A 20,272-nucleotide genomic window follows, 5' to 3' on the forward strand; every position below is an offset into this window, starting at 1 on the left:
TGTATGTACCATGTGGACTGTGATACGGAAGTAGGACAGACAACGGTCAGGTTTTAGACCAGACAGTAGTCAAAATTCAGCGTATTCGGGCAAATATAGCCTCGCTGAGGTGTTATGGATATTATCATCTGGTCCGCGAGCTGTGTCCTTACAAAGCGCCAAGGCGCTGCGGATCTCCTACGCCTTAAAGGCCACGTCACAATCCTCTGGAATGTGAGTAGTAAAGCACAGATGATGGCGTTCTGCCTCCCGCTTCAGAGCAAGAAAATCAGGATGGTAATTCCCGAAATGACTTACTAGATGATTAGCAAACGAGGGTGGATCGTTGACGATACTGCCTCTAACGGAAATTTCTGGTACGGTACTAAGGATGCTCTATGTACACCCGAAATGCGTCGAAGGTAAGTCCACACTTGACGGCAAATCAGCGTCTCCAAAATCCGTAAAAGTTGATAGTGGAACGTAAAAGCAAAGCAAAGTCACCTCCGTACAGGCCATGAAGGCCTTTGGAGGAGTGGAAGGTAAAGGCTTCCATCCATTGTTAACTTCGGCACGTGATGGTGTAGAGTGGTTAGCTCTACGCCCGGCCGCCTTTGTCCCCAGGAATTAACCTGGTACTCATGGTGTACGCTGAGTGAACCTCAGGGCCATATGCACCTCCGGAAGTGAAAATCTCGTTTCTTAAATTTTACGACTTCCTGACGGGGATTCGAACCCACGTCCTTCGGGCGGACCGAGCACGCCTTTACCGCCTCGGCCAGGCAGTCCCTAATGTAAAACCAACATTCTGAATTATTTAAACGGAAAAATATGGATAGTTATAGCGGTAATTATTGTTTTAAGAGGAAGTACAGCTGGGCACCCATCGTCTACTGCCACCAATCAGAGGAAAATTAGAAGAGGTCCGACACTCCGAAAAATGAAGGTATCGGCCTAAGAAGGGCAAGAACCTCGAAGGGCATGAAAATAAATGACTCTTTAGGTTTTGTAAACCTAATACCGTCGGAAAATAACAAGAGTTGACCACGAGAGGTCGGATAGGAAAGATGAAATCGAGGAATTATCGACTTCTCTCATCAGTGGTTTAAGACAAACAGAAGAGACTCGGCTAAAGAAAGGGAAGGCCTTTCAAGGCGCGAAGATGAAAAACTCGATAGCCACGCAAACTTGTTGTACACGTGATCGGAAGTGAACAAGATCTGATCAACAGAGGTCGGATATGGCACAAATTGAAGCAATGACTAGAGACGAGAATTATAGGCACTAAAAACAGTTAAAATAGGCAGGCATATAGGCTCTTAAATGAGCCAAAATAGGCATTTAAATAGGCACAACGTGTAAAATAGGCAACAAAATAGGCACGAAAAAATTACTTATAATTTAATAACACACTCAGTTACTACTGTATAACAGAATTTTACAAGCAACGTTTCAATGTTTTCCGGTAACAATGTTCTCCTCTCATGCATAATGTTTTTGTAATGAGAGAAAAATCTCTCAACATCAAATGAAGTGATTGGACAAAACTTCAGCGAAGTCACTTCATCTGGTTTTATTTCGCTGACAGCGGCTGCTTTCCCAGAGGTTCGGTCAAAACTTCCCCTGACTTCTTCCAAATCCTAAATGACTCCACCAAGGGCACTATTCTTTATTTTTATTATCCGGCTTTGGTCAGCCGGGTCAGCTGTCATGAAGACTAATTTCATTAAATTCATTAGTCTTCTCCAACTTGGTGACTCCTCCCGGCAGCTTGTTGAAATTTGAAGGTGCTCCAGCTTATGCCGGGGCATATTAGCTCCCAACATTGCAATGCATAGGTCTGAAGAAAATGGTTGTTGGTCGCTGCCCAAAGTGGACTGGTAGAAAGGCTGCGTTGATACAGATTTCTGTACTTGTATCAGATGCATCGCAGTATTTCTAAGTTGATCTATGTGGTATTTTTCTCACATTTGATCTGAAAAATAATAAAATTGACAAATTACATTGTCCCTGTATCTTAAATTTCTACAGTCGGGCTAATTGGCAATAATGCTTAGTATATATCATGCATTTGTTTCATAAAAAGAACTCTTAGAGATGATGTTTCTAGAAGTAAAAAACTTTAAAGCAGGAACAAGGGAATTAGTGATTTACATGGAAATATGTCCTCAAGGACTTTCAGTTATAATTTGGCAGTATCGTGTCAAGTTCACCGGGTGAAAAATATAATAAAAAAGACGTGAAACGATACCGGAGTAGCGTAAAGGAGAGATCCGTCCTTTATGTTTGCCAAGGACCCACCAAGCTGGCCCTAGTAGCATTCTTACTTCTACAGAAGATTGAAAGCGAAACTTAGACACTACAGCACAGTGGTAAAGACAGAGGGTCTCTACGCTTCAGAGAGCCTGACAATGAATACAAAGGGTGAGCTTCAAGATCGCGAAAAAAAGGAGGAGAATCTGAAGGATAATTTTAGGACCACAGAAAAATGCCGATGGGAAGTGGAGGAATAGAAAAAATGATGATCTCTACAAATACACATGTCACCATGCGAAAGTGAATGCTAAAATTCTATGACCATCTAGAAAGAATGGATGAGAAACGGCTAAGAAAATATTCAAGTACATCCCTGGACTGAAAGCTTTGACGAAGTGGGTAGAAGAGGTAAAAAGAGATGAAAGAGAAAGCGGACTTAAAATGGAATATGATTCACAACAGAAAAGAAATTTAGAAGCCGAATGTACTGCATCAAAACATTCCAGGAGAAACCACCAAAATGTAGACACAAATTGGTCATATCTGAGAAAGAAATGAAGGTTAGAAGTAAAAGGATGAAGAGGTTCTCGGAGAAGAATAATAATAAGAGAAAGCCTTAGGTTCAATGCGGTCCATAGGCGGCCAAATTCGGAAGAAAAAAACTTGCCACAATACATAAATTAATAGGCCTATATATACTACAATGAAATGCGATCATAGTTCTCGATCACAAGAAAAAGTAAAAGGAACAAACGAACTTACTTCCTCACAGCAAGCTTAGACAGACTACCCTTCAATCCGTAGTGAAATTGGGATCCCTTGTGATCCACTGCTTCAGCCAGTAGGACTTCGACGATTTTTCTTTGGGTATTGCCGCAAACACACTTCTTTTTTTTTCTTCCCCCACTTCACAATAAATCACAACACGTTCTGAACATAAAGCGTACGGGTACAACAGTTCGCATCGAAAGGAAGGTACAGGGCATATGGGTTATGCAACACAGTTCGACGTTGTCTGGTTCTCGCCTATGTCTTAGGAGGTTGGAGGGGTTGAAGGCTTCGAGGTCAAATTGTTTCTTGTTTCTCCTGATGGAAATTTCCCTAGAACTATTTCTGGTGACTTCTGAGAATTCCCGTTTTTGTTCGTGGGGTAAACAGACATTGAAAAAAGAGAATTCTATCGAGCACACTAGCTACAATATAATGCACTGGAAGAAAATCGGCTTTTAAAAAATACAGTCAAAAGGCATCAAATAGGCAATTATACTCCAAATAAGCACAAACCCCTGAAATAGGCATTTATAGGCACAATAAAACCAACGGAATATAGCTAAAAAGACCCTAAACGGATTTATATCTCAAAAGCCCACGTTTCTGAACACAGGAATAAAATAGGCAAATTCCCGTCTCTAGTAATGACACACTCGGCTAGAGTACCCTATTTAGGTGCCCTGTGCTTAGGCAACCTGCTGCAGCTTGTGCACTCGGGTTGAGACTGAAATCTACACGTTCAGGTATAAAGTGAGATGAATCTTCGTAGCGAGTTTTTACAACTGGATATCCTTCCCGACGTCAATATCATCAGAGGAGTTAATGAGGTGAAATGAATGACGTCACATATGATAGCAGGAAGGGAGAGGATGAAACCCGGTGCCGGCGCATAGCCTACTTCTATTGAACAGCACCGAGGGATCTGCTCAAGACTTAACGTCACCATCCAACGGACGAATCACTATCAACTTATGCCCTCACTCCATATGAACACTGCGGAGAAGTTTGGAACTGAACTCAGACTTATGGCACGCAATCTAGCGATTGAAAATTATACACCATCACCTCTCCTACCCTGTCGGCCAACATTCTGAATGCGAAAGATTTTTCCACCAATGGGATTCGAACCGGCTAACCACGATGTTAGACGATATAGACTTGATGCCTTAACATGGCCACCAGGCGGGCTCGAGCTGAGATTGAAATAGTCCCAGTCTCAAACAAGTGTGAGTGATACAACGTTTCCACTAAATTTCGACATGCTCGTTGAGAGATGGTAGTTTAATTTATATTGCAAAAGCGACGTAAGACTCAGGATCTGAAACTCGAGCGTGTTTCTGAGGTTCGAGTCTCCTATACTGTACCTACTTCCTAGGAGAGAGATGTTGGGGGACGGTCGGCAGGGTCACTTGCTTGACTTGCTAACCTAACAGTATAGAAGAGCTTGTCAACACTTTGGACACATTAGTGCACTAGTGATCGTGTTTCAGCAGTGCAAGTATTAACGAAGTGTTTTGATAATAATGGAAGTAAGGACGATTCTACTGATTTAGTATCACATTCTCTTAATTTCAAGATATTATTTATCCGCATTTTTTTCAAAAATGCTGTGCATCAATTTTGACGTTCCACTTTAGTCTTCCAGATGGCAGTGAAGTGCATCGCTGTTGGACGATCTATGGCAGAGATTTTGTCTGGTAAACACCAAATGTGTCACTACAGATCCTTAACTTAGGCTAAGTTCAGATTAATTTTAACAATATTATAATGGCAGCAAATAATAATGATAATAATAAAAATATAACAATAAATAATTCTTAGACAACAATCCAAATAGTTAAACTGTTATTTAGCACTAAACTATGCAAATAACATTTGCCTGCGCGACTACATAAAAATGATAATACAGTACAAACTTCCTTTTTAAAACGCAGTTTACTCAGTCCATGCTGTTATGCACGCCACTACTTTATAGTACAACAACAAAACTTCAAAGCAAAGTCACCTCCGTACAGGTCATGGAGGCCCTTGGAGGAGTGGAAAGTAAAGGCTTCTACCATTGTTAACCTCGGCACGTGATAGGGTAGAGTGGTTAGCTCTACGCCCGGCCGCCTTTGCCCCCAGGAATTAACCTGGTACTCATTTTTGGTGTAGGCTGAGTGAACCTCAGGGCAATATGCACCTCCGGAAGTGGAAATCTCGTTTCTTAAATTTGACGACTTCCTAACGGGTCTAGAAAGCCAAGAATAACGGCCGAGAGGATTCGTCGTGGTGACCACACGACACCTCGTAATCCGCAGGCCTTCGGGCTGACCAGCGGTCGCTTGGTAGGCCAAGGCCCTTCAAGGGCTGTAGTGCCATGGGGTAACAAAATAACTTCAAATGCGATCTGTAGAAAGGAGACGTTCCTCTGCCGTACAACGCAGCTAGAGGCTGAAAGTGGCTAGAAGGCGAGGGGTCCACGGCCGTCGAGAAGGAGTCGAAGCTGCTCTTATCTCGCGAAGACCTCGTTCTTCACGGGTGGTTCCAGTGCTGCGCTCGTTTCAATTAAGCAAGCCATCTGAGACGAACTCTTCTTCGGGGATGTCCAAGATGCAATATTAAAACACGGCTAGGGAAATCAGCTTTTATCCCACGATAACGAAGTCGGCGAACTCACATTCAAAACACACTAAATTGAAATTGCTCTATTTTCCGCAGGCCCAATCCGAGATCATCCAATGACTGTACAAAAGAGTATCCTTAAAAATAAAAATAATCGTATGGCTACCGTATGTGGGCATTTTGCTTTAACCCATTTCATTGATGTTTGTTGTTTAAAGGGGCCTAACATCGAGGTCATCGGCCCCTAATGGTACGAAATGAAATGACAACTTAAAATTCCAAAATCCTCCAATGACCACAATTCAAAGCATGAGGACGAAGAATGAATGGAAATGAATTTAAAACGATCAGAGGATCCGACCCACAGTGCTTTACATGCACAGAAGCTGGCACAAAACAATCGTATTACCGACCAAGGGACTGCTTCTATAGTACGATGCTGAATCGATTGTGCGTATAGTCGAAACGGGTCCAAAATCCAGGTCATCAGCCCCTCATAATGGTATTTATCGCTAGGAAAGTAGAACCATGCTATGGGTAATGTGGCGGTACTAATCAAAAGTAGCGGAGACTCGCGGTATTCCACACATTATGGTACTATTCACAGGTAGTGTAATGCGCACATGTAACACAGGCCTATGGTGTTTCGCACATTGCGGCGCTATTTGCAGGCAACGCAAACCTATGGCGTTCCTCACATAAGTGGACTAACCACAGGGACCCGTACTATCCCGTGGAATTCCTCACATAGTGGGAACTGAGCATAGGTAAGGCAAAACCATGGTGTCGTTCATATAGGGGTACGAATCACAGGTACTGCAGGACCCCCATCCTGATTCACACACTGTCGCTACTTATCGCAAACCTATTGCGTACCTAACATAGTGATACTACGCGCAAGTAAATGCAACCCATGGTGTTCCCTGCGTGATGGCACTAATTACAAGTAGTTTCATGGTTCTAATTGGATCATCCCTTGGTCGCCCCTTACGACAGGCAGGAGATACCATGGGTGAATTCTTCGTCTGCCTCCCCCACCCATAGGGGGTCTTTTACCCATTTCGACGTTGCATTTTAGTCTACCATATGGCAGAGAAACGGATCCCTGGCAATCTACGGCTGAGTTTTAATAAATTTTGTCGGGTCAATTTCGGCCAAATGTGTCACCAGAGTACCGAACGGACTTTTCCCGTCCTTCAAAAATCCTACTGCCTCTACAGGATTTGAACCTGCAATTTTGGGATGACACACTACGACTGATCCACGGAGGGAGCCAGCCTAACCCTGCGTCAGAAAAATGAAAATGCAGATGGCTTATTTAAAAAAACGCAATCGGGGTTTACAGGTCATTTCTCCAGGAGTCGCACATTTCAAGTTCAATCGAAAAAAAACCCCGCAAAATATCAACGAAATTGTATTCTTTATTTACAAAAGTTAACGAAAACCTCCACTTCCACTAAGATGTCCACAATCGACGAGACATGAATGAAAAATCATGAGGATTGCCTTCACTTACCTGCGCTTCGTCAGTCACCACTGGAGCAACTCTGATGATGATGCTTGTTGTTTGAAGGGGCCTAACATCTAGGTCATCGGCCCCTAATGATACCAAATGAGATGAAATGTAATGACAATTTAAAAGCTCAAAATCATCCATTGACCACAATAATAAACGTAACGATTAGCACCCAAGTCTTAGAGATTTTAATGATCGTGATATCAACAGCCTCTTAAAACAAAAATTTGGAAGTTTTCCTCTTTTTAGAGAAGTTAAGTTGTTTACAAATGTTATGAAGGAGCTTCGTTGAAACATACGTTTTTAAAAACGGACTTGGGTCAAAAGGTCTCCTGTCATCCTAATTTTTTTTTCATGGCAGTATGCATCGAAATACTGAGTTTCTAATCTCTTCCAAACCCATTAAAAACGTTGAGAAGTATCCTACAAGTTCAAACCGTTCTTTGTTAACACCACAGATTTCTATTACACCAAGACAGCTAACTCGGTTGTCAGAGTCGACCGAGTGAGTTGGCCGTGCGGGCTGTCGACAGTGGGGTTTGAACCCACTATCTCCCGAATACTAGATACTGGCGGCACATAAGCGACTGCAGCTATCGAGCTCGGTTGTCCCATTATAAAATGCATATGTATATCATTATTTTTGTGTTGTATCCATTCAGTCAAATGTTTTAAGTCTACTGGGAACACCCAACTTGTTGGATTTTGGAGCACCATGATGAAGATTAAAATTACTGCTAAATCCAAGTAGGACAATTTCCAAATCTGGTAATCGCGAAATATTGGTATAACTTACCTTAATAACACTTTATACTGCAGTATCAAACATCCCTAATTGAAAAATTGCTGTGGGAGAAAGGTTAGGTTTCTAAGAATCTGTGCTGATGCTATTCTACAACACAATTATATTCTTCTCGTGAAGTAAAATAAGCCTGTAAACGCCTTGAGGTAGCCCATGATATGGGGAAATATTTGATTAACAAGACACCAATATTAACATTTTTGATACACTAATTATTTTGTGAAGTATTACATGTGGTTAAGTGTAAGAGAGGGCCAGTAGCCCTAACTTCGCCACGGATGATAAAGGCATTTACTCTGCAGATACCTCATTTATTTTTGAATAATTGTGTAACCCCACCTTTTAAATCAATCTTCGTATTTTTGCCAACAGTAAATCACATATGATGTTCATAATTACAACATGAAAAAAACCGCAAAATATCCGTGAAATTGTATTCTTTATTTAAAAAGTTAACGAAAACCTCCACTTCCACTAAGATGCTCACAATCGACGAGACATGAATGAAAAATCATGAGGATTGCCTTCACTTACCTGCGCTTCGTCAGTCACCACTGGAGCAACTCTGATGATGCTTGTTGTTTGAAGGGGCCTAACATCTAGGTCATCGGCCCCTAATGATACCAAATGAGATGAAATGTAATGACAATTTAAAAGCTCAAAATCATCCACTGACCACAATAATAAACGTAATGATGAAGAATGAATATGAATTTAAAACAATCAGCGGATCCGATCTGCAATGCCCCACATTCCCAGAAACTATCGTAAAACAATAGTATTACTGACCAAGGGACTGCTTCTAAAGCACAATCATGAAATCAATGATGCTTGTTGTCTAAAGCGGTCCAAAATCCAGGTCATCGGCCCCTCACAATGGTATTTACCGTTAGTAAAGTAGAACCATGGTATTTGTTATTTTGCGGTACTAATCGAAAGTAGCGTAGACTCGCGCTATTCCACACATTATGGTACTACTCACAGGTAATGTAACACGCACATTGCGCCGCCACTGCTATTTGCTTAACGTTGCACCGACACAGATAGGTCTTATGGCGATTATGGGGCAGGAAAAACCTAAGAATGGGAAGGAAGCGGCCGTGGCCTTAATTAAGGTACAGCCTCAGCATTTGCCTGGTGTGAAAATGGGAAACCACGGAAAACCAATGTGCGTTACATGTGCGTGTTGCATTACCTGTGAGTAGTACCATAATGTGTGGAATACCGCGAGTCTACGCTACTTTCGATTAGTACCACAAAATAACAAATACCATGGGCTGCCGACAGTGGGATTCGAACCCACTATATCCCGGATGCGAGCTCACTGCTGCGCGTCCCAAACCGCACGGCTAACTCGCCCGGTGCGGCGCCACTTACAGGCAACGCAAACCTATGGTATTCCTCACATAGGTGTACTAATAACTGGGTATCCCGTGATGTTCCTCACACAGCGGGTATTAATCATAGGCAACGCAGACCCAAGGTGTCGCTCACATAGTGGTACTAAACACAGGCAATGCCCAGAACGGTGATGTTTTTCACATAATGATACTAATTACAGGCAACGTAAGCCCGTGGTGTTCCGCATGTAGTGGTAGTAATCACGGATTCTGTAAACCGCATTCTGATTCACACTCTGTTGCTACTAATCACAAACCACCGGGCGAGTTGGCCGTGCGCGTAGAGGCGCGCGGCTGTGAGCTCGCATCCGGGAGATAGTAGGTTCGAATCCCACTATCGGCAGCCCTGAAAATGGTTTTCCGTGGTTTCCCATTTTCACACCAGGCAAATGCTGGGGCTGTACCTTAATTAAGGCCACGGCCGCTTCCTTCCAACTCCTAAGCCTTTCCTATCCCATCGTCGCCATAAGACCTATCTGTGTCGGTGCGACGTAAAACCCCTAGCAAAAAAAAAAACTAATCACAAACCTACTGTGTACCTAACATAGTGGTACTACTCGGAAGTAAAGGCGACCCATGGTGTTCCCCGCGTGATTGTACTAACTACAAGTAGTCTCATGGTTCTAATTAGATCATCCCTTGGTCGCCCCTTTTAGTCGCCTCTTACGACAGGCATGGGGATATTGTGGGTGTATTCTTCGTCTGCGTCCCTCACCCACAGGGGGAAGGAGTAACTCTTGTTTTCAAGGAAGATACACTGAATATCTTCCTTGTTTCTTTAATCACAGCTCATACATGCATAGTATCAAAGCTATACGTTTTTAAAGCTCTCAACATCCCCTTGAAATTTCCAAATGCAAATTCACTCATCGAAAATAATCATTCTGATATATGTGCCCAAACCACCAGTTACTACACGCCCAGGACTAGCACAACATTTCATATAGGCCTACTAACTCTCTTTGTCAGTTAACTATCTATAGTATCTGCTACAAAAGTAACTGCACATCCATCATACTAAATAATCCTAAATAAATACTAGCTCGACAAAAATAATATAGTAGCAGATTGGGAACAAGAAATAAAATGGAATGAGAACTGGCAGTCCAAAATGTATAATGAATGACTTTACTTCTACAGCAATTGGTAACTTACAAGAAACTCAAGTTTCTATGTGATGAAGTAGCTGCTCAAAACTTTTCTTAATGTTCATCAGAGAAGAGAAAAATTCAATTTCAATTATTCTCCAGTTCCATTACAGATCTATTCCAATAAAATCGTCTGACAGACAACAATCCTTTTTTGTTTGAAATTAAGTTTCAACATACAACTGAATGGAAAGTCCTGCTGCTCCAACAACTGTATGAAAACAGACTCCTCCCTAAATTCATGTAGATTTCACACTGACAATTTTTCTTTAGTTAAAGATTACAGCTCAGGATGACTTATCAAATCTAAAGCAAGGTGATACAGAAATGTGATTTTCTTCTGCTGTTTAGTAGGCTACAAATAACTTTTGAAGTAATATTATGTTCTAGCTACTACTTGAGTTAATTCTTAATATGTTTCTCACTTCACTATCAACCAACTTTCTTATCCACATGACTAATGTATTCCTACATAATACGATCATTTTTAAGGATACAATGTCACTGATCATCAACAGGTTCATCAGCTTAACCCATAACTGTCATGTCCCCATTTGGGCATTCTTTTGAAGCAATCCTTAGGTTGGCAGTGCCAATTTGTTCTTTCCAATGTCTTCCAGAACTTGTTCAAGCTTATGCATGGAACAATTGTAGGAAGAACACAGGTTGCTCAAAGCTTCTTCAAAAAAAAAAAAAAAGCTGTAAGCCATATCATTACAGTACACAGACAGTCAATAATTCAAGGAGAGGTACAATGTTACAATAGAGTAAATTAATGTTGTTTCTTATAGTTGTGCCACACCCTGTTACTTTATGATGTAACTTCCGACATCGATTAGGTGGTTATTTTACTAACTTCTTGATTATATTCATCGATATGGTCATGAAATGGACAACTTGTAATCGCGTTCTTTATCAATGTCATATTAGTCTGACTGTTTGATATTCTCAAACGTGATGTGTAGTTCATCCCAATTAGACAGATGGTACCTCTTGTTATGAAAGATTGCCAAAGCATTTATTTCTTACTATTCTTTGATTCTTTGATTATCTGAGAGAGAGGTAAAAATGGCTTGGATAAAAAAGATGGAGGCGTTGGGCTATGAGATGACTTATTGTTTTTAACTGGTATTTTAAATGGATTCATTATTTGCCCAGTATGACTCTGTTTTGAGTCAATGTATGTGATTAAATAGAATCTACAGATTCTACTCTTCATGGCTTCAGGTATTTAGCTCATTTTCCTTTTCTTGGCTTGCCATAGTTATGCTGGTCTTGTATGCTGAGAGATCCCTGTTCTGTAGATTATTCTTTATTTATCTGCTGCAGACTTTTTCAATGTCTTTCATTTTCTTCTTGTCTTTCTATGGCCGATAGGTTCATTTTTCGAAGTGTCGGATCTCTTCCATTTTTTTTCTCTCTGATTAGTGTTATAAAAAGGATGGTTGCCAAGTTGTATTTTCTCTTAAAACAATAATCACCACCACCACTTTCCACTGCATCCTTCACATCTCCACACCCTTTGTTGCCATATACCTGGTCTAAGCAATATCCGTGTTTCATCTGCAAACATGACATTTTGCCATTCATCCAACACCCAATTAACCTGACAACGATTCTCTACTGGAACATGTCAAATTGGTTGAAATGACCTTAATTGGGCATTATGCAGACACACAGACCCTGGTTGCCCTCATGAAGTCATCTCATAAAATTTTGGGCTGTGAAATTGGTTTCCTCTGCATTGTTAGGATATACCGATCTTGACATGGCATTGTCACTCTCAGTCTGTCATTAACATCACTGGTCTCATGGTACCTTCTCCACATTTTTGACACTGAACTATGGGTAACGCCTACAATGTGTGATACTGCTGCTTGTGCACGTCCACCCTAAATCAATCCCACTATTCTGTTTCAGTCAAACTGGGAAATACGTACTGCACATGTAACATAAATCTTGTACTGCACTGGTGGAAGCTACATACTGCTCTGGCCTGTAGCTACTCTAGTTCCAGTTGTGCTGCAATAGCATTTTTTTTTTTTTTGGTCTAGTGAAGAAACCAATGGCAAACTACCTCACGCCTCATTATGCCTTGTATGCCTCATTACGGTGTTGCCATCAGATTTTGTGGTTTCCTTATAACCATACAACCTTTGGGAGTGCTTTATGAGGATCCAACCTCCAGGCTGAAGACTTAACAAACAGCTAATGCTACGGTGAAGTTCAACTCAACTTAGGATAACTGGCATTAAGGTTTATTAGGCCTATTACCGACAATCTTAGAGACGGGTGCAATATGTCATCAGCTGAACTGTTCCGTGCTGCTACAAACAAGATTAAAATAGCCATCATGATCACCAACATCCGAAATGGATAGGCACCAAGAGAAGAAGGCCTATTATCACCAGTGATTGGAAGTATATCCTGTAGATGATAAATAAATGAACCTATCTAGTCCTATCCATTCAAGCTTGAAATACAAACAAAATTACTGCAGAAACTATGCACACAATGGCCACACTTTCTTTTCACGTCATGACGATGCTTCTAAAGTACGGGGAAGTACACAAGTAGCAAACTAATGTGAGAAATATTTCAGCCAACGTATCTTGTGATGCTCAAACATATTATAGAACTCACAACAGATCGTGAGTTACAGGATTTTTTCCTATCAAAACACAAGGCAATATCAAGCTACAGACCTCAAATGTGTAGGCCTAGATCAAATATTAAGCTTAATTGAAAAGCTCAGTGAAATACAGATACATCTGTTTACAATATCTCTAACTTATTTACATCATATGACGAGTTTTGGAGATTTGTGAAAAAAAAATTCCCATCCACCTGCTCCTTCTAAATACACATGTAGGCCTATCTTAAATGTGATTTCCAGGTTCTCCTATACCTTTCCAAATAAAGTTTTTTGAGAGTCCACCTTTTCAATACAATATGGTTTTTATTTACATAAAAAACTTTACATTATTAATCTCTTGGTGGGACATGTTTTGCCCACATTTTTGGGTATCATCTGCCATTGAGACGAGATGTAAGGTTCTCCTATACCAGAAAAGAGCATGGGACACTAAAGCTATGGCGACTTTGTAACGATCTCTACATTCTATGTATTTACTATATATATTTCTGTTGTTTGGAAAGTACTGTAACACAATAGGAATATATCCTTAAATTTAAATACCAATACATCATACTGAGCCTATCAAAATAAGATTTCTTTTTCAGTACCTATAACACAATAAGCAAATAAATATGTTGTATGAAGCACAAATACCAATTAAAGATGAATGTCAATTCCAGGAAGAGACCAAACATTTTATTTTGGATTCAAATATCTTGTCACTTCAAAAATAAATAAGTTTTGATAAAGAACTAGGTTGTTCCCAGAATGGGTTCCAATATTTTATTATTATTATTATTTAATAATAATAATAATAATGTTAGTGACTTTACGTCCCACTAACTACTTTTACGGTTTTCGGAAACGCTGAGGTGCCGGAATTTAGTCCCGGAGGAGTTTGTTATGCCAGTAAATCTATTGACCTGACGCTGACATATTTGAGCACCTTCAAATACCACCAGACTGAGCCAGGATCGAACCTGCCAAGTTGGAGTCAGAAGGCCAGCGCCTCAACCATCTGAGCCACTCAGCCTGGCCAATCTTTTAGCGTGCAGGAATGCAATATTTTCACAGTTTAATTCATTCATCGTACTTTAGTCCTGCAGAGCTCGGGCTGGGTCTCGGAGACCCAGACAAATTTACAAATTTATTTACAGTGTTTATTGCAGATTGCCTCATGTTGCACACTTGTCCTCTTCAGTACCTTTCTAAACAGCCTCCCTGTTGATGTGGTAGCAAGCCAGCAGCCACCGTTTTTGCAATGAAGATTCAAGAAGCCATTTTTGAGTGATTGTTTTCTGTACACCCACTGAGAGCTTTCATGTTATAACCGCTACAAGAGATAAACCTGTTCCTTTGTATGTATGTTCCTGTAAATAATGTCTGTTTATTGAATAAAATATATTTATTTCTTTATGTAGGCCAATACAGGAATAAAAATATTTATTTTACACATTTATTTATTTAGGCAAGACTTCCCTCACTACTGATAGTTCCTTTTCTCTCATTGCCTTGGGAAGTTTTGTGGACAAACTACTACATTTACTTTACTGATGAAAAAATTCAAGAAAGCCATGGGAAAGACAGAAAAACCTAGTATTTCTATTCCGAGGACCAACATGACGTTTTAAAAAATAATGACAAAGTCATAATCGTTCAATTATGCATCCATTATATTATGCTAATAATTTTGATGATACAAAATAAAGTGTGTACACAATCCAGAAAAAATGTGTTTATTTCTAATAAATGCACTGCTGATGTCAATCACCCTTTTCTGTACTTTTTAGGTGTGTCTGACAGACTCAGTGCAAGCTTTTGTGTCCTAAAAATGAGTGCAACCTTTGCAGGATTAATAAGTGCCTATAAGTAAATTGGCATTAATAAACTCAACTCAACTAAACTGACAATAAAACCAAAAAATTGCTATACACATACTCTAATTATTAACAAATTCGTGTTGGAGCAGTAAGTATAAAAAAGGAAGACCTGATACAATGTTTAAACATGAAAAACTTGTTATAATCAGGAACCTCTGGTGCAGGTATGTCTAAACATATAATCAGGTACAGTAAGATAGAAGTAAGATAGTAGTTTGTTGAGCCAATGGCCCCTTATTGAGAATGTTCTAACATATTTAACTGAAGTTAAAAAGCCAATGTATTAAGACATGTTCTTCAAATAATAATATCATTTCAAATTCTGTTTCCTCCAACTGTAGGCTGCTATGTGTAAAGCAAAATCAAGGATGCAGTAAAGAAATACATTGGTACAAGTCCAGGATCCGCCTACATGGTCTCCTAGAATTATAAATGACAAAAACGTTTCCCTAACACAAAGCAGCGTAAGTGGTTATGTCGTTCTGCAACAATATTTATATGATGTTATTTCTATAGGCCATATACCCTAACACCATCTTGGCTTCGTTCACTCTTTTTGTCAATTACTATCCGTACATCTGTCGAGAAGCTCCAAGGGAAATGACTAGCCAATGGCCAAACCAATTCAAACCTGGTAACCATCAGATGAACACAACCGAGTGAGCTGGCTGTACAGTTCGGGGCGTACAGCTGTGAGCTTGCATTCAGGAGATAGAGAGTTTGAACCCCACTGTTGGCAGCCCTGAAGATGGTTTTCCATTTTAATGCCAGGCAAATGCTGGGGCTGTACCTTAATTAAGGACACAGCTGTTTCCTTCCCACTCGCAGACCTTTCCAATGCCATCGTCGCCATATGACCAATCTGTGTCTGTGCAATGTAAAACAAACTGTAAAAACAAAGTCTTTCCTTGATCTGAAGTTTCTTGATAAGGCCTTTTTTTCTTTCTCATTGCAAGGCACACCGCTGCAAAGAGGGCTTCTGGACGAATGACGGGGCAGTAGTGTCTGAACTTAACGTTCAAGGATATTGATCATTTTTTTGTAAAAAGACTATTATTATTATTATTATTCCTCCTCATCGCCATAAGACCTATCTGTGTCAGTGCGACATAAAGCCAATTCTAAAAAAAAAATTAGATGATCACGAGATTCTCCCTCCTGTTCAACCATCTAAAGACATCTACTTTAGAATAAACTTTAACTCAGTATATCCTACCTAGTACTTGAGTCTTTTTCAAAGGTATATTTGTACTGATATTGAAATTCGGGGTTTTCATTTAAGCCACACCATCTTAACCATGGAAATCCACTCAGCGATTATCACACAACTCATATGTATTTATTTAAATATTTTCATCGAAGTCCTGGAATTATCACCTGAAAAATGAGCTCGCTCTCAGGGTCGTACTATATGTTTAACACCCATTTACATTCCTTATAGGATAGAATTATATGTAATGCCAAACTGTAGTCATCTTCTTCCCTCACATTTATATCACTGATTGTCTTTGAAAGTACTGTATACCTGACAGAGCTAATTTCTTTTTTTCTTTTTGGTCACATATACTCTTGTGTAGCCACAGGTTTTGAGACAGTAACAAGAAACAATATGAAGAAAAACATAATAGAAAAATAGGCTACACCTATAGCAAAACCAGAACTGGACTACATGAGGTACCCAGTTGCCACAGAGATGAACAAAAAATATGAGGCTAGGTGCCTAAAATTTATGAATGAATGGTTTCATTTTCTCAGGAAACTTATCAGCATTGTTACAGTACTATAAAAGTCAACAGCTTCATTTGAAAGGGGATTTAATACAATGAATATATCTACTAAAAAAATGAGATCTTCACTACATATAGCATGTCAATTTATCTTCATTGATCTGCATTTAGGGCTGTCGCCCAGGTGGCAGATTACCTATCAATTGTTTACCTAGTCTTAGAGGTTTCAAGGAACTTGGAAATGTATAAAATATTTCCCTTGATAAATTAAAATTCCTCTTTCTATAAATAAATATTTGTCCTCTTGAATTCATTTTTTTTTCTAGTTGCTTTACGTCGCACCGACACAGATAGGTCTTATGGCGACGAGGGGACAGGATAGGGCTAGGAGTGGGAAGGAAGCGGCTGTGGCCTTAATTAAGGTACAGCCTCAGCATTCGCCTGGTGTGAAAATGGGAAAAAACGGAAAACCATTTTCAGGGCTGCCAACAGTGGGGTTCGAACCTACTATCTCCCGAATACTGGATACTGGCCGCACTTAAGCGAATGCAGCTATCGAGCTCGGTTCTTGAATTCCAATTTTGTCTTCATATTATGATCTTTCCTATCTTTAAAAACCCATTCGTCTACTAATGTCATTCCACGCCATCTCTCCACTAACAGCTTGGAACATACCATGTAGAGTAGACGAGTTGTTCGACTGAGCAGTATATAACGCTTCCTTCACACTCCTAGCCCCTCTCTATCACATCGTCACCAAAAGAACTATCTGTCAGTGCAACACGAAGCCAATTAAAAACACCCATTGTTTTAAAGTAAGAACAAATAAGATGCAAGCAGTAACGACGGCTGAAGGTGACATGATAGAGATGTAAGCAAGTTAATTTTATTTTCGATGCCTGGCTCTTCGATATATTTCTGATTTGTCCAGCCCTGCAAAAACATAGTGAGACAAAAATTAATATGAAAATATAAGAGTTCCTTTTTTTTCTTCAATTAAACTGATATGTTGACCCCCTTTTCTCCTTCTCTGTTTCCCCAGTGTTCTTATACTTCTACCATCTCCATATATGTTAACCCTGCCCCCCTCTCTCTTTGACTGTTTCCTTTTCTTGTATTTATCTAGCTTCTTTATTATCCTACATTTTCTACATCAAGACTCAAGATAAATCCACAATGAGTGTCCCTGGTTTGCTCTGTAATGAAAATGAGAAGCTGAAATGAGTTTGCTGGAGGCCAAGAAGAAAGAGATGTAGAACTAGAATTGATGAAAAGTGAGCCCATCCAATGTATAACTTATCCTATGAAAACAATGATGTATGGAGATGTATTATCCTAGTCTTTTAGTGTTTTTATGTTTGTCCTTGTTACTTCCCTCTGTTTGCACCTATCAGTAAGCTACACAAAGCAGACAAGATCCCAAATAAACTGATAAATATTCATGTCATTTCCTCCACTACTATAAGCTATTTTGACAAACAAATTGCAGCTCCACATATGCTGTAGATTTTTAACTGTTCTTAGCCAACTGCATATGAAGAATTTTTAACCCATTATGCCAGGATGTTAATGAGAAGGCATGATAAAAAAAATAAGGGTAAAAAAATGCTTGATGGAGGTAAGTTGCCTATCTAAACAAGTGTACAAATGAGAAGAAGCCTAGTATCAGAACATGCAGAGCAGCTTTAACTCAAATCTAGGATGCTAATGACGATCGTTAAACTTAAGTGATGAACATTCTATACCAGCTACAGAACGTTTTTCTGCTTCTTAAAATTCAGCAATAAAATGAATATTTGTGGACTTAAAAAAGAAAAGCATCTGAGAAGAGTAACATAATATTGCTAAAGACAGTAAAGATACTGTGAATAAGCCTCCGTTCATGAATGTACACATCAATGCTATGAGAAGCAGGGAGATGTTTTAAAAATTACATATTTGCTCAATAAATGGAACCCACCTCAACACAATAACCTCTTAAAATATATGTACTGTATCTGAGTGTTAAGATTCTCACAACCCTATCAGATATGGAAGAAATAAACAAATGTGACATGATAAAACAAGGCCTGCGTAATAAGTTATCCAGCATTTGAAGAGCACGTTTCTTTGTAAATGAAGACAACAGTTATTTTACAAATAAAACAACAATTTACGAGACTTTCAAGAAGGAACAATTCCCCATCTCAACGAAACTTCAATTATTATGGTTCTGAACTATACAGCATAGTGCAATCAACTATGAATAGGGAAGCTGAGAAGAAATGGTCCAAGATAAGTAAAAAAAAAGTTATGTTGACAATGGTACTCACCATTTAGGCCCATACAGGTTAATAAACAGCTAATCAAGGTAACCCACGAGGCCACCAACATCCTAGTGATGATAGGCTTTGTTCTGCCACATAACTTTGTTCTTTCTCTTAGTCCACACTTCCAAAAATCATGTACTGTACATTGGAAATAAAATCCTGGCGTTTGAACTACACAGAACCAAACATTCACACTCTCACTGTCGAACACACTGCCAGAAATCTGGTTTGTTGCATAGAGATAAATGAAGAAACAAGGATTATACAATTAAGATGACGATATTTCTGAACAGAAAAAACAAAATTCCTATTTCTTACGGATTCTGATACTCTCTGAATGAACCAAACAGACACTAAAAACAAACACCGTGTTGACAACAGTATCGGTTGGGTAAACGCGAGGTAGGTGTTTGCAGGGCCAATGTGCTTCAAAGAACATGCGTCTTGTGAGAAGGAAAGATGAACCTCGTCCTGACCGGTCTTGACTATTATGATCCTCTTTGGATTGAACAAAGATCAATGCAGCGCGATCTACTAGTATAACTTAGAAGTTGACATTCTAATATCGAGATTCGAGATATCGCAACATCGCACTTGTGCTCTGGAGTTGTCTGGAACCAAATACAGTAGAGACAATCCGCGACACTTACGGATTTAGACAATTCGACTGTGGCGCTCCTAGTGACTTGACCTGAAAAAATCGCGCTAAATTCAAATATCAATGGAAATGTATATACGGAAATGGATAAATAAATAACGTCTAGAACGAAAGTGTTATTGAGATATTAACTTCGAAGTTGCTAAAGCAATTCTGGATAAATGAATGAAGAATTATTTAAAAGGTTATTATTCAAAAACTGAAATTAAACTTGTAAACAAGATGTGAAATGGACTGCTGTGAAATGGCTTGATCTTTCATTTATGCATTACTATTTTAGCTTTAGCATTCCTGTCTGAACTCTTACAGTTGGATTTGTCTTTTTTTCTCATTAAAAAACATTGTATCATCACATTAAGACACTTGTCAATAAAAATATCGGCACATTCCTTACACATATGATGCAATGAATTAACATTTAATAGCTGGACAACTTTCCTCTTAACATGAAGCCTACTAACAGAAAGATAATCTATAAAATCCCGGCTTTAATCTGAGAAGAGGGATAAAAGAAAGAAAAGTTTGAAAATGTTGTTGATAGTGATGCTTTGAGGAATATATACGTACAATTAGAGTAAAAATAA

General features: G+C 39.4%; 1 protein-coding gene across 1 annotated transcript in view; it reads right to left on the minus strand.

Annotated features, from left to right (window-relative positions):
- arr (low-density lipoprotein receptor-related protein 6) overlaps positions 1-19,383 on the minus strand; it is a 330,860-nt gene extending 311,477 nt beyond the window's left edge. The window contains exon 1 of the mRNA XM_067135921.2: positions 19,034-19,383. Coding sequence (XP_066992022.2) covers positions 19,034-19,094 — 61 coding nt within the window. The 5' untranslated portion in view covers positions 19,095-19,383. The remainder of the gene's footprint in view (positions 1-19,033) is intronic.
- Between the last annotated feature and the right edge of the window lie 889 nt (positions 19,384-20,272).

The sequence above is a fragment of the Anabrus simplex genome, chromosome 1 (assembly GCF_040414725.1).
Source record: "Anabrus simplex isolate iqAnaSimp1 chromosome 1, ASM4041472v1, whole genome shotgun sequence".
NCBI lineage: Eukaryota > Metazoa > Arthropoda > Insecta > Orthoptera > Tettigoniidae > Anabrus > Anabrus simplex.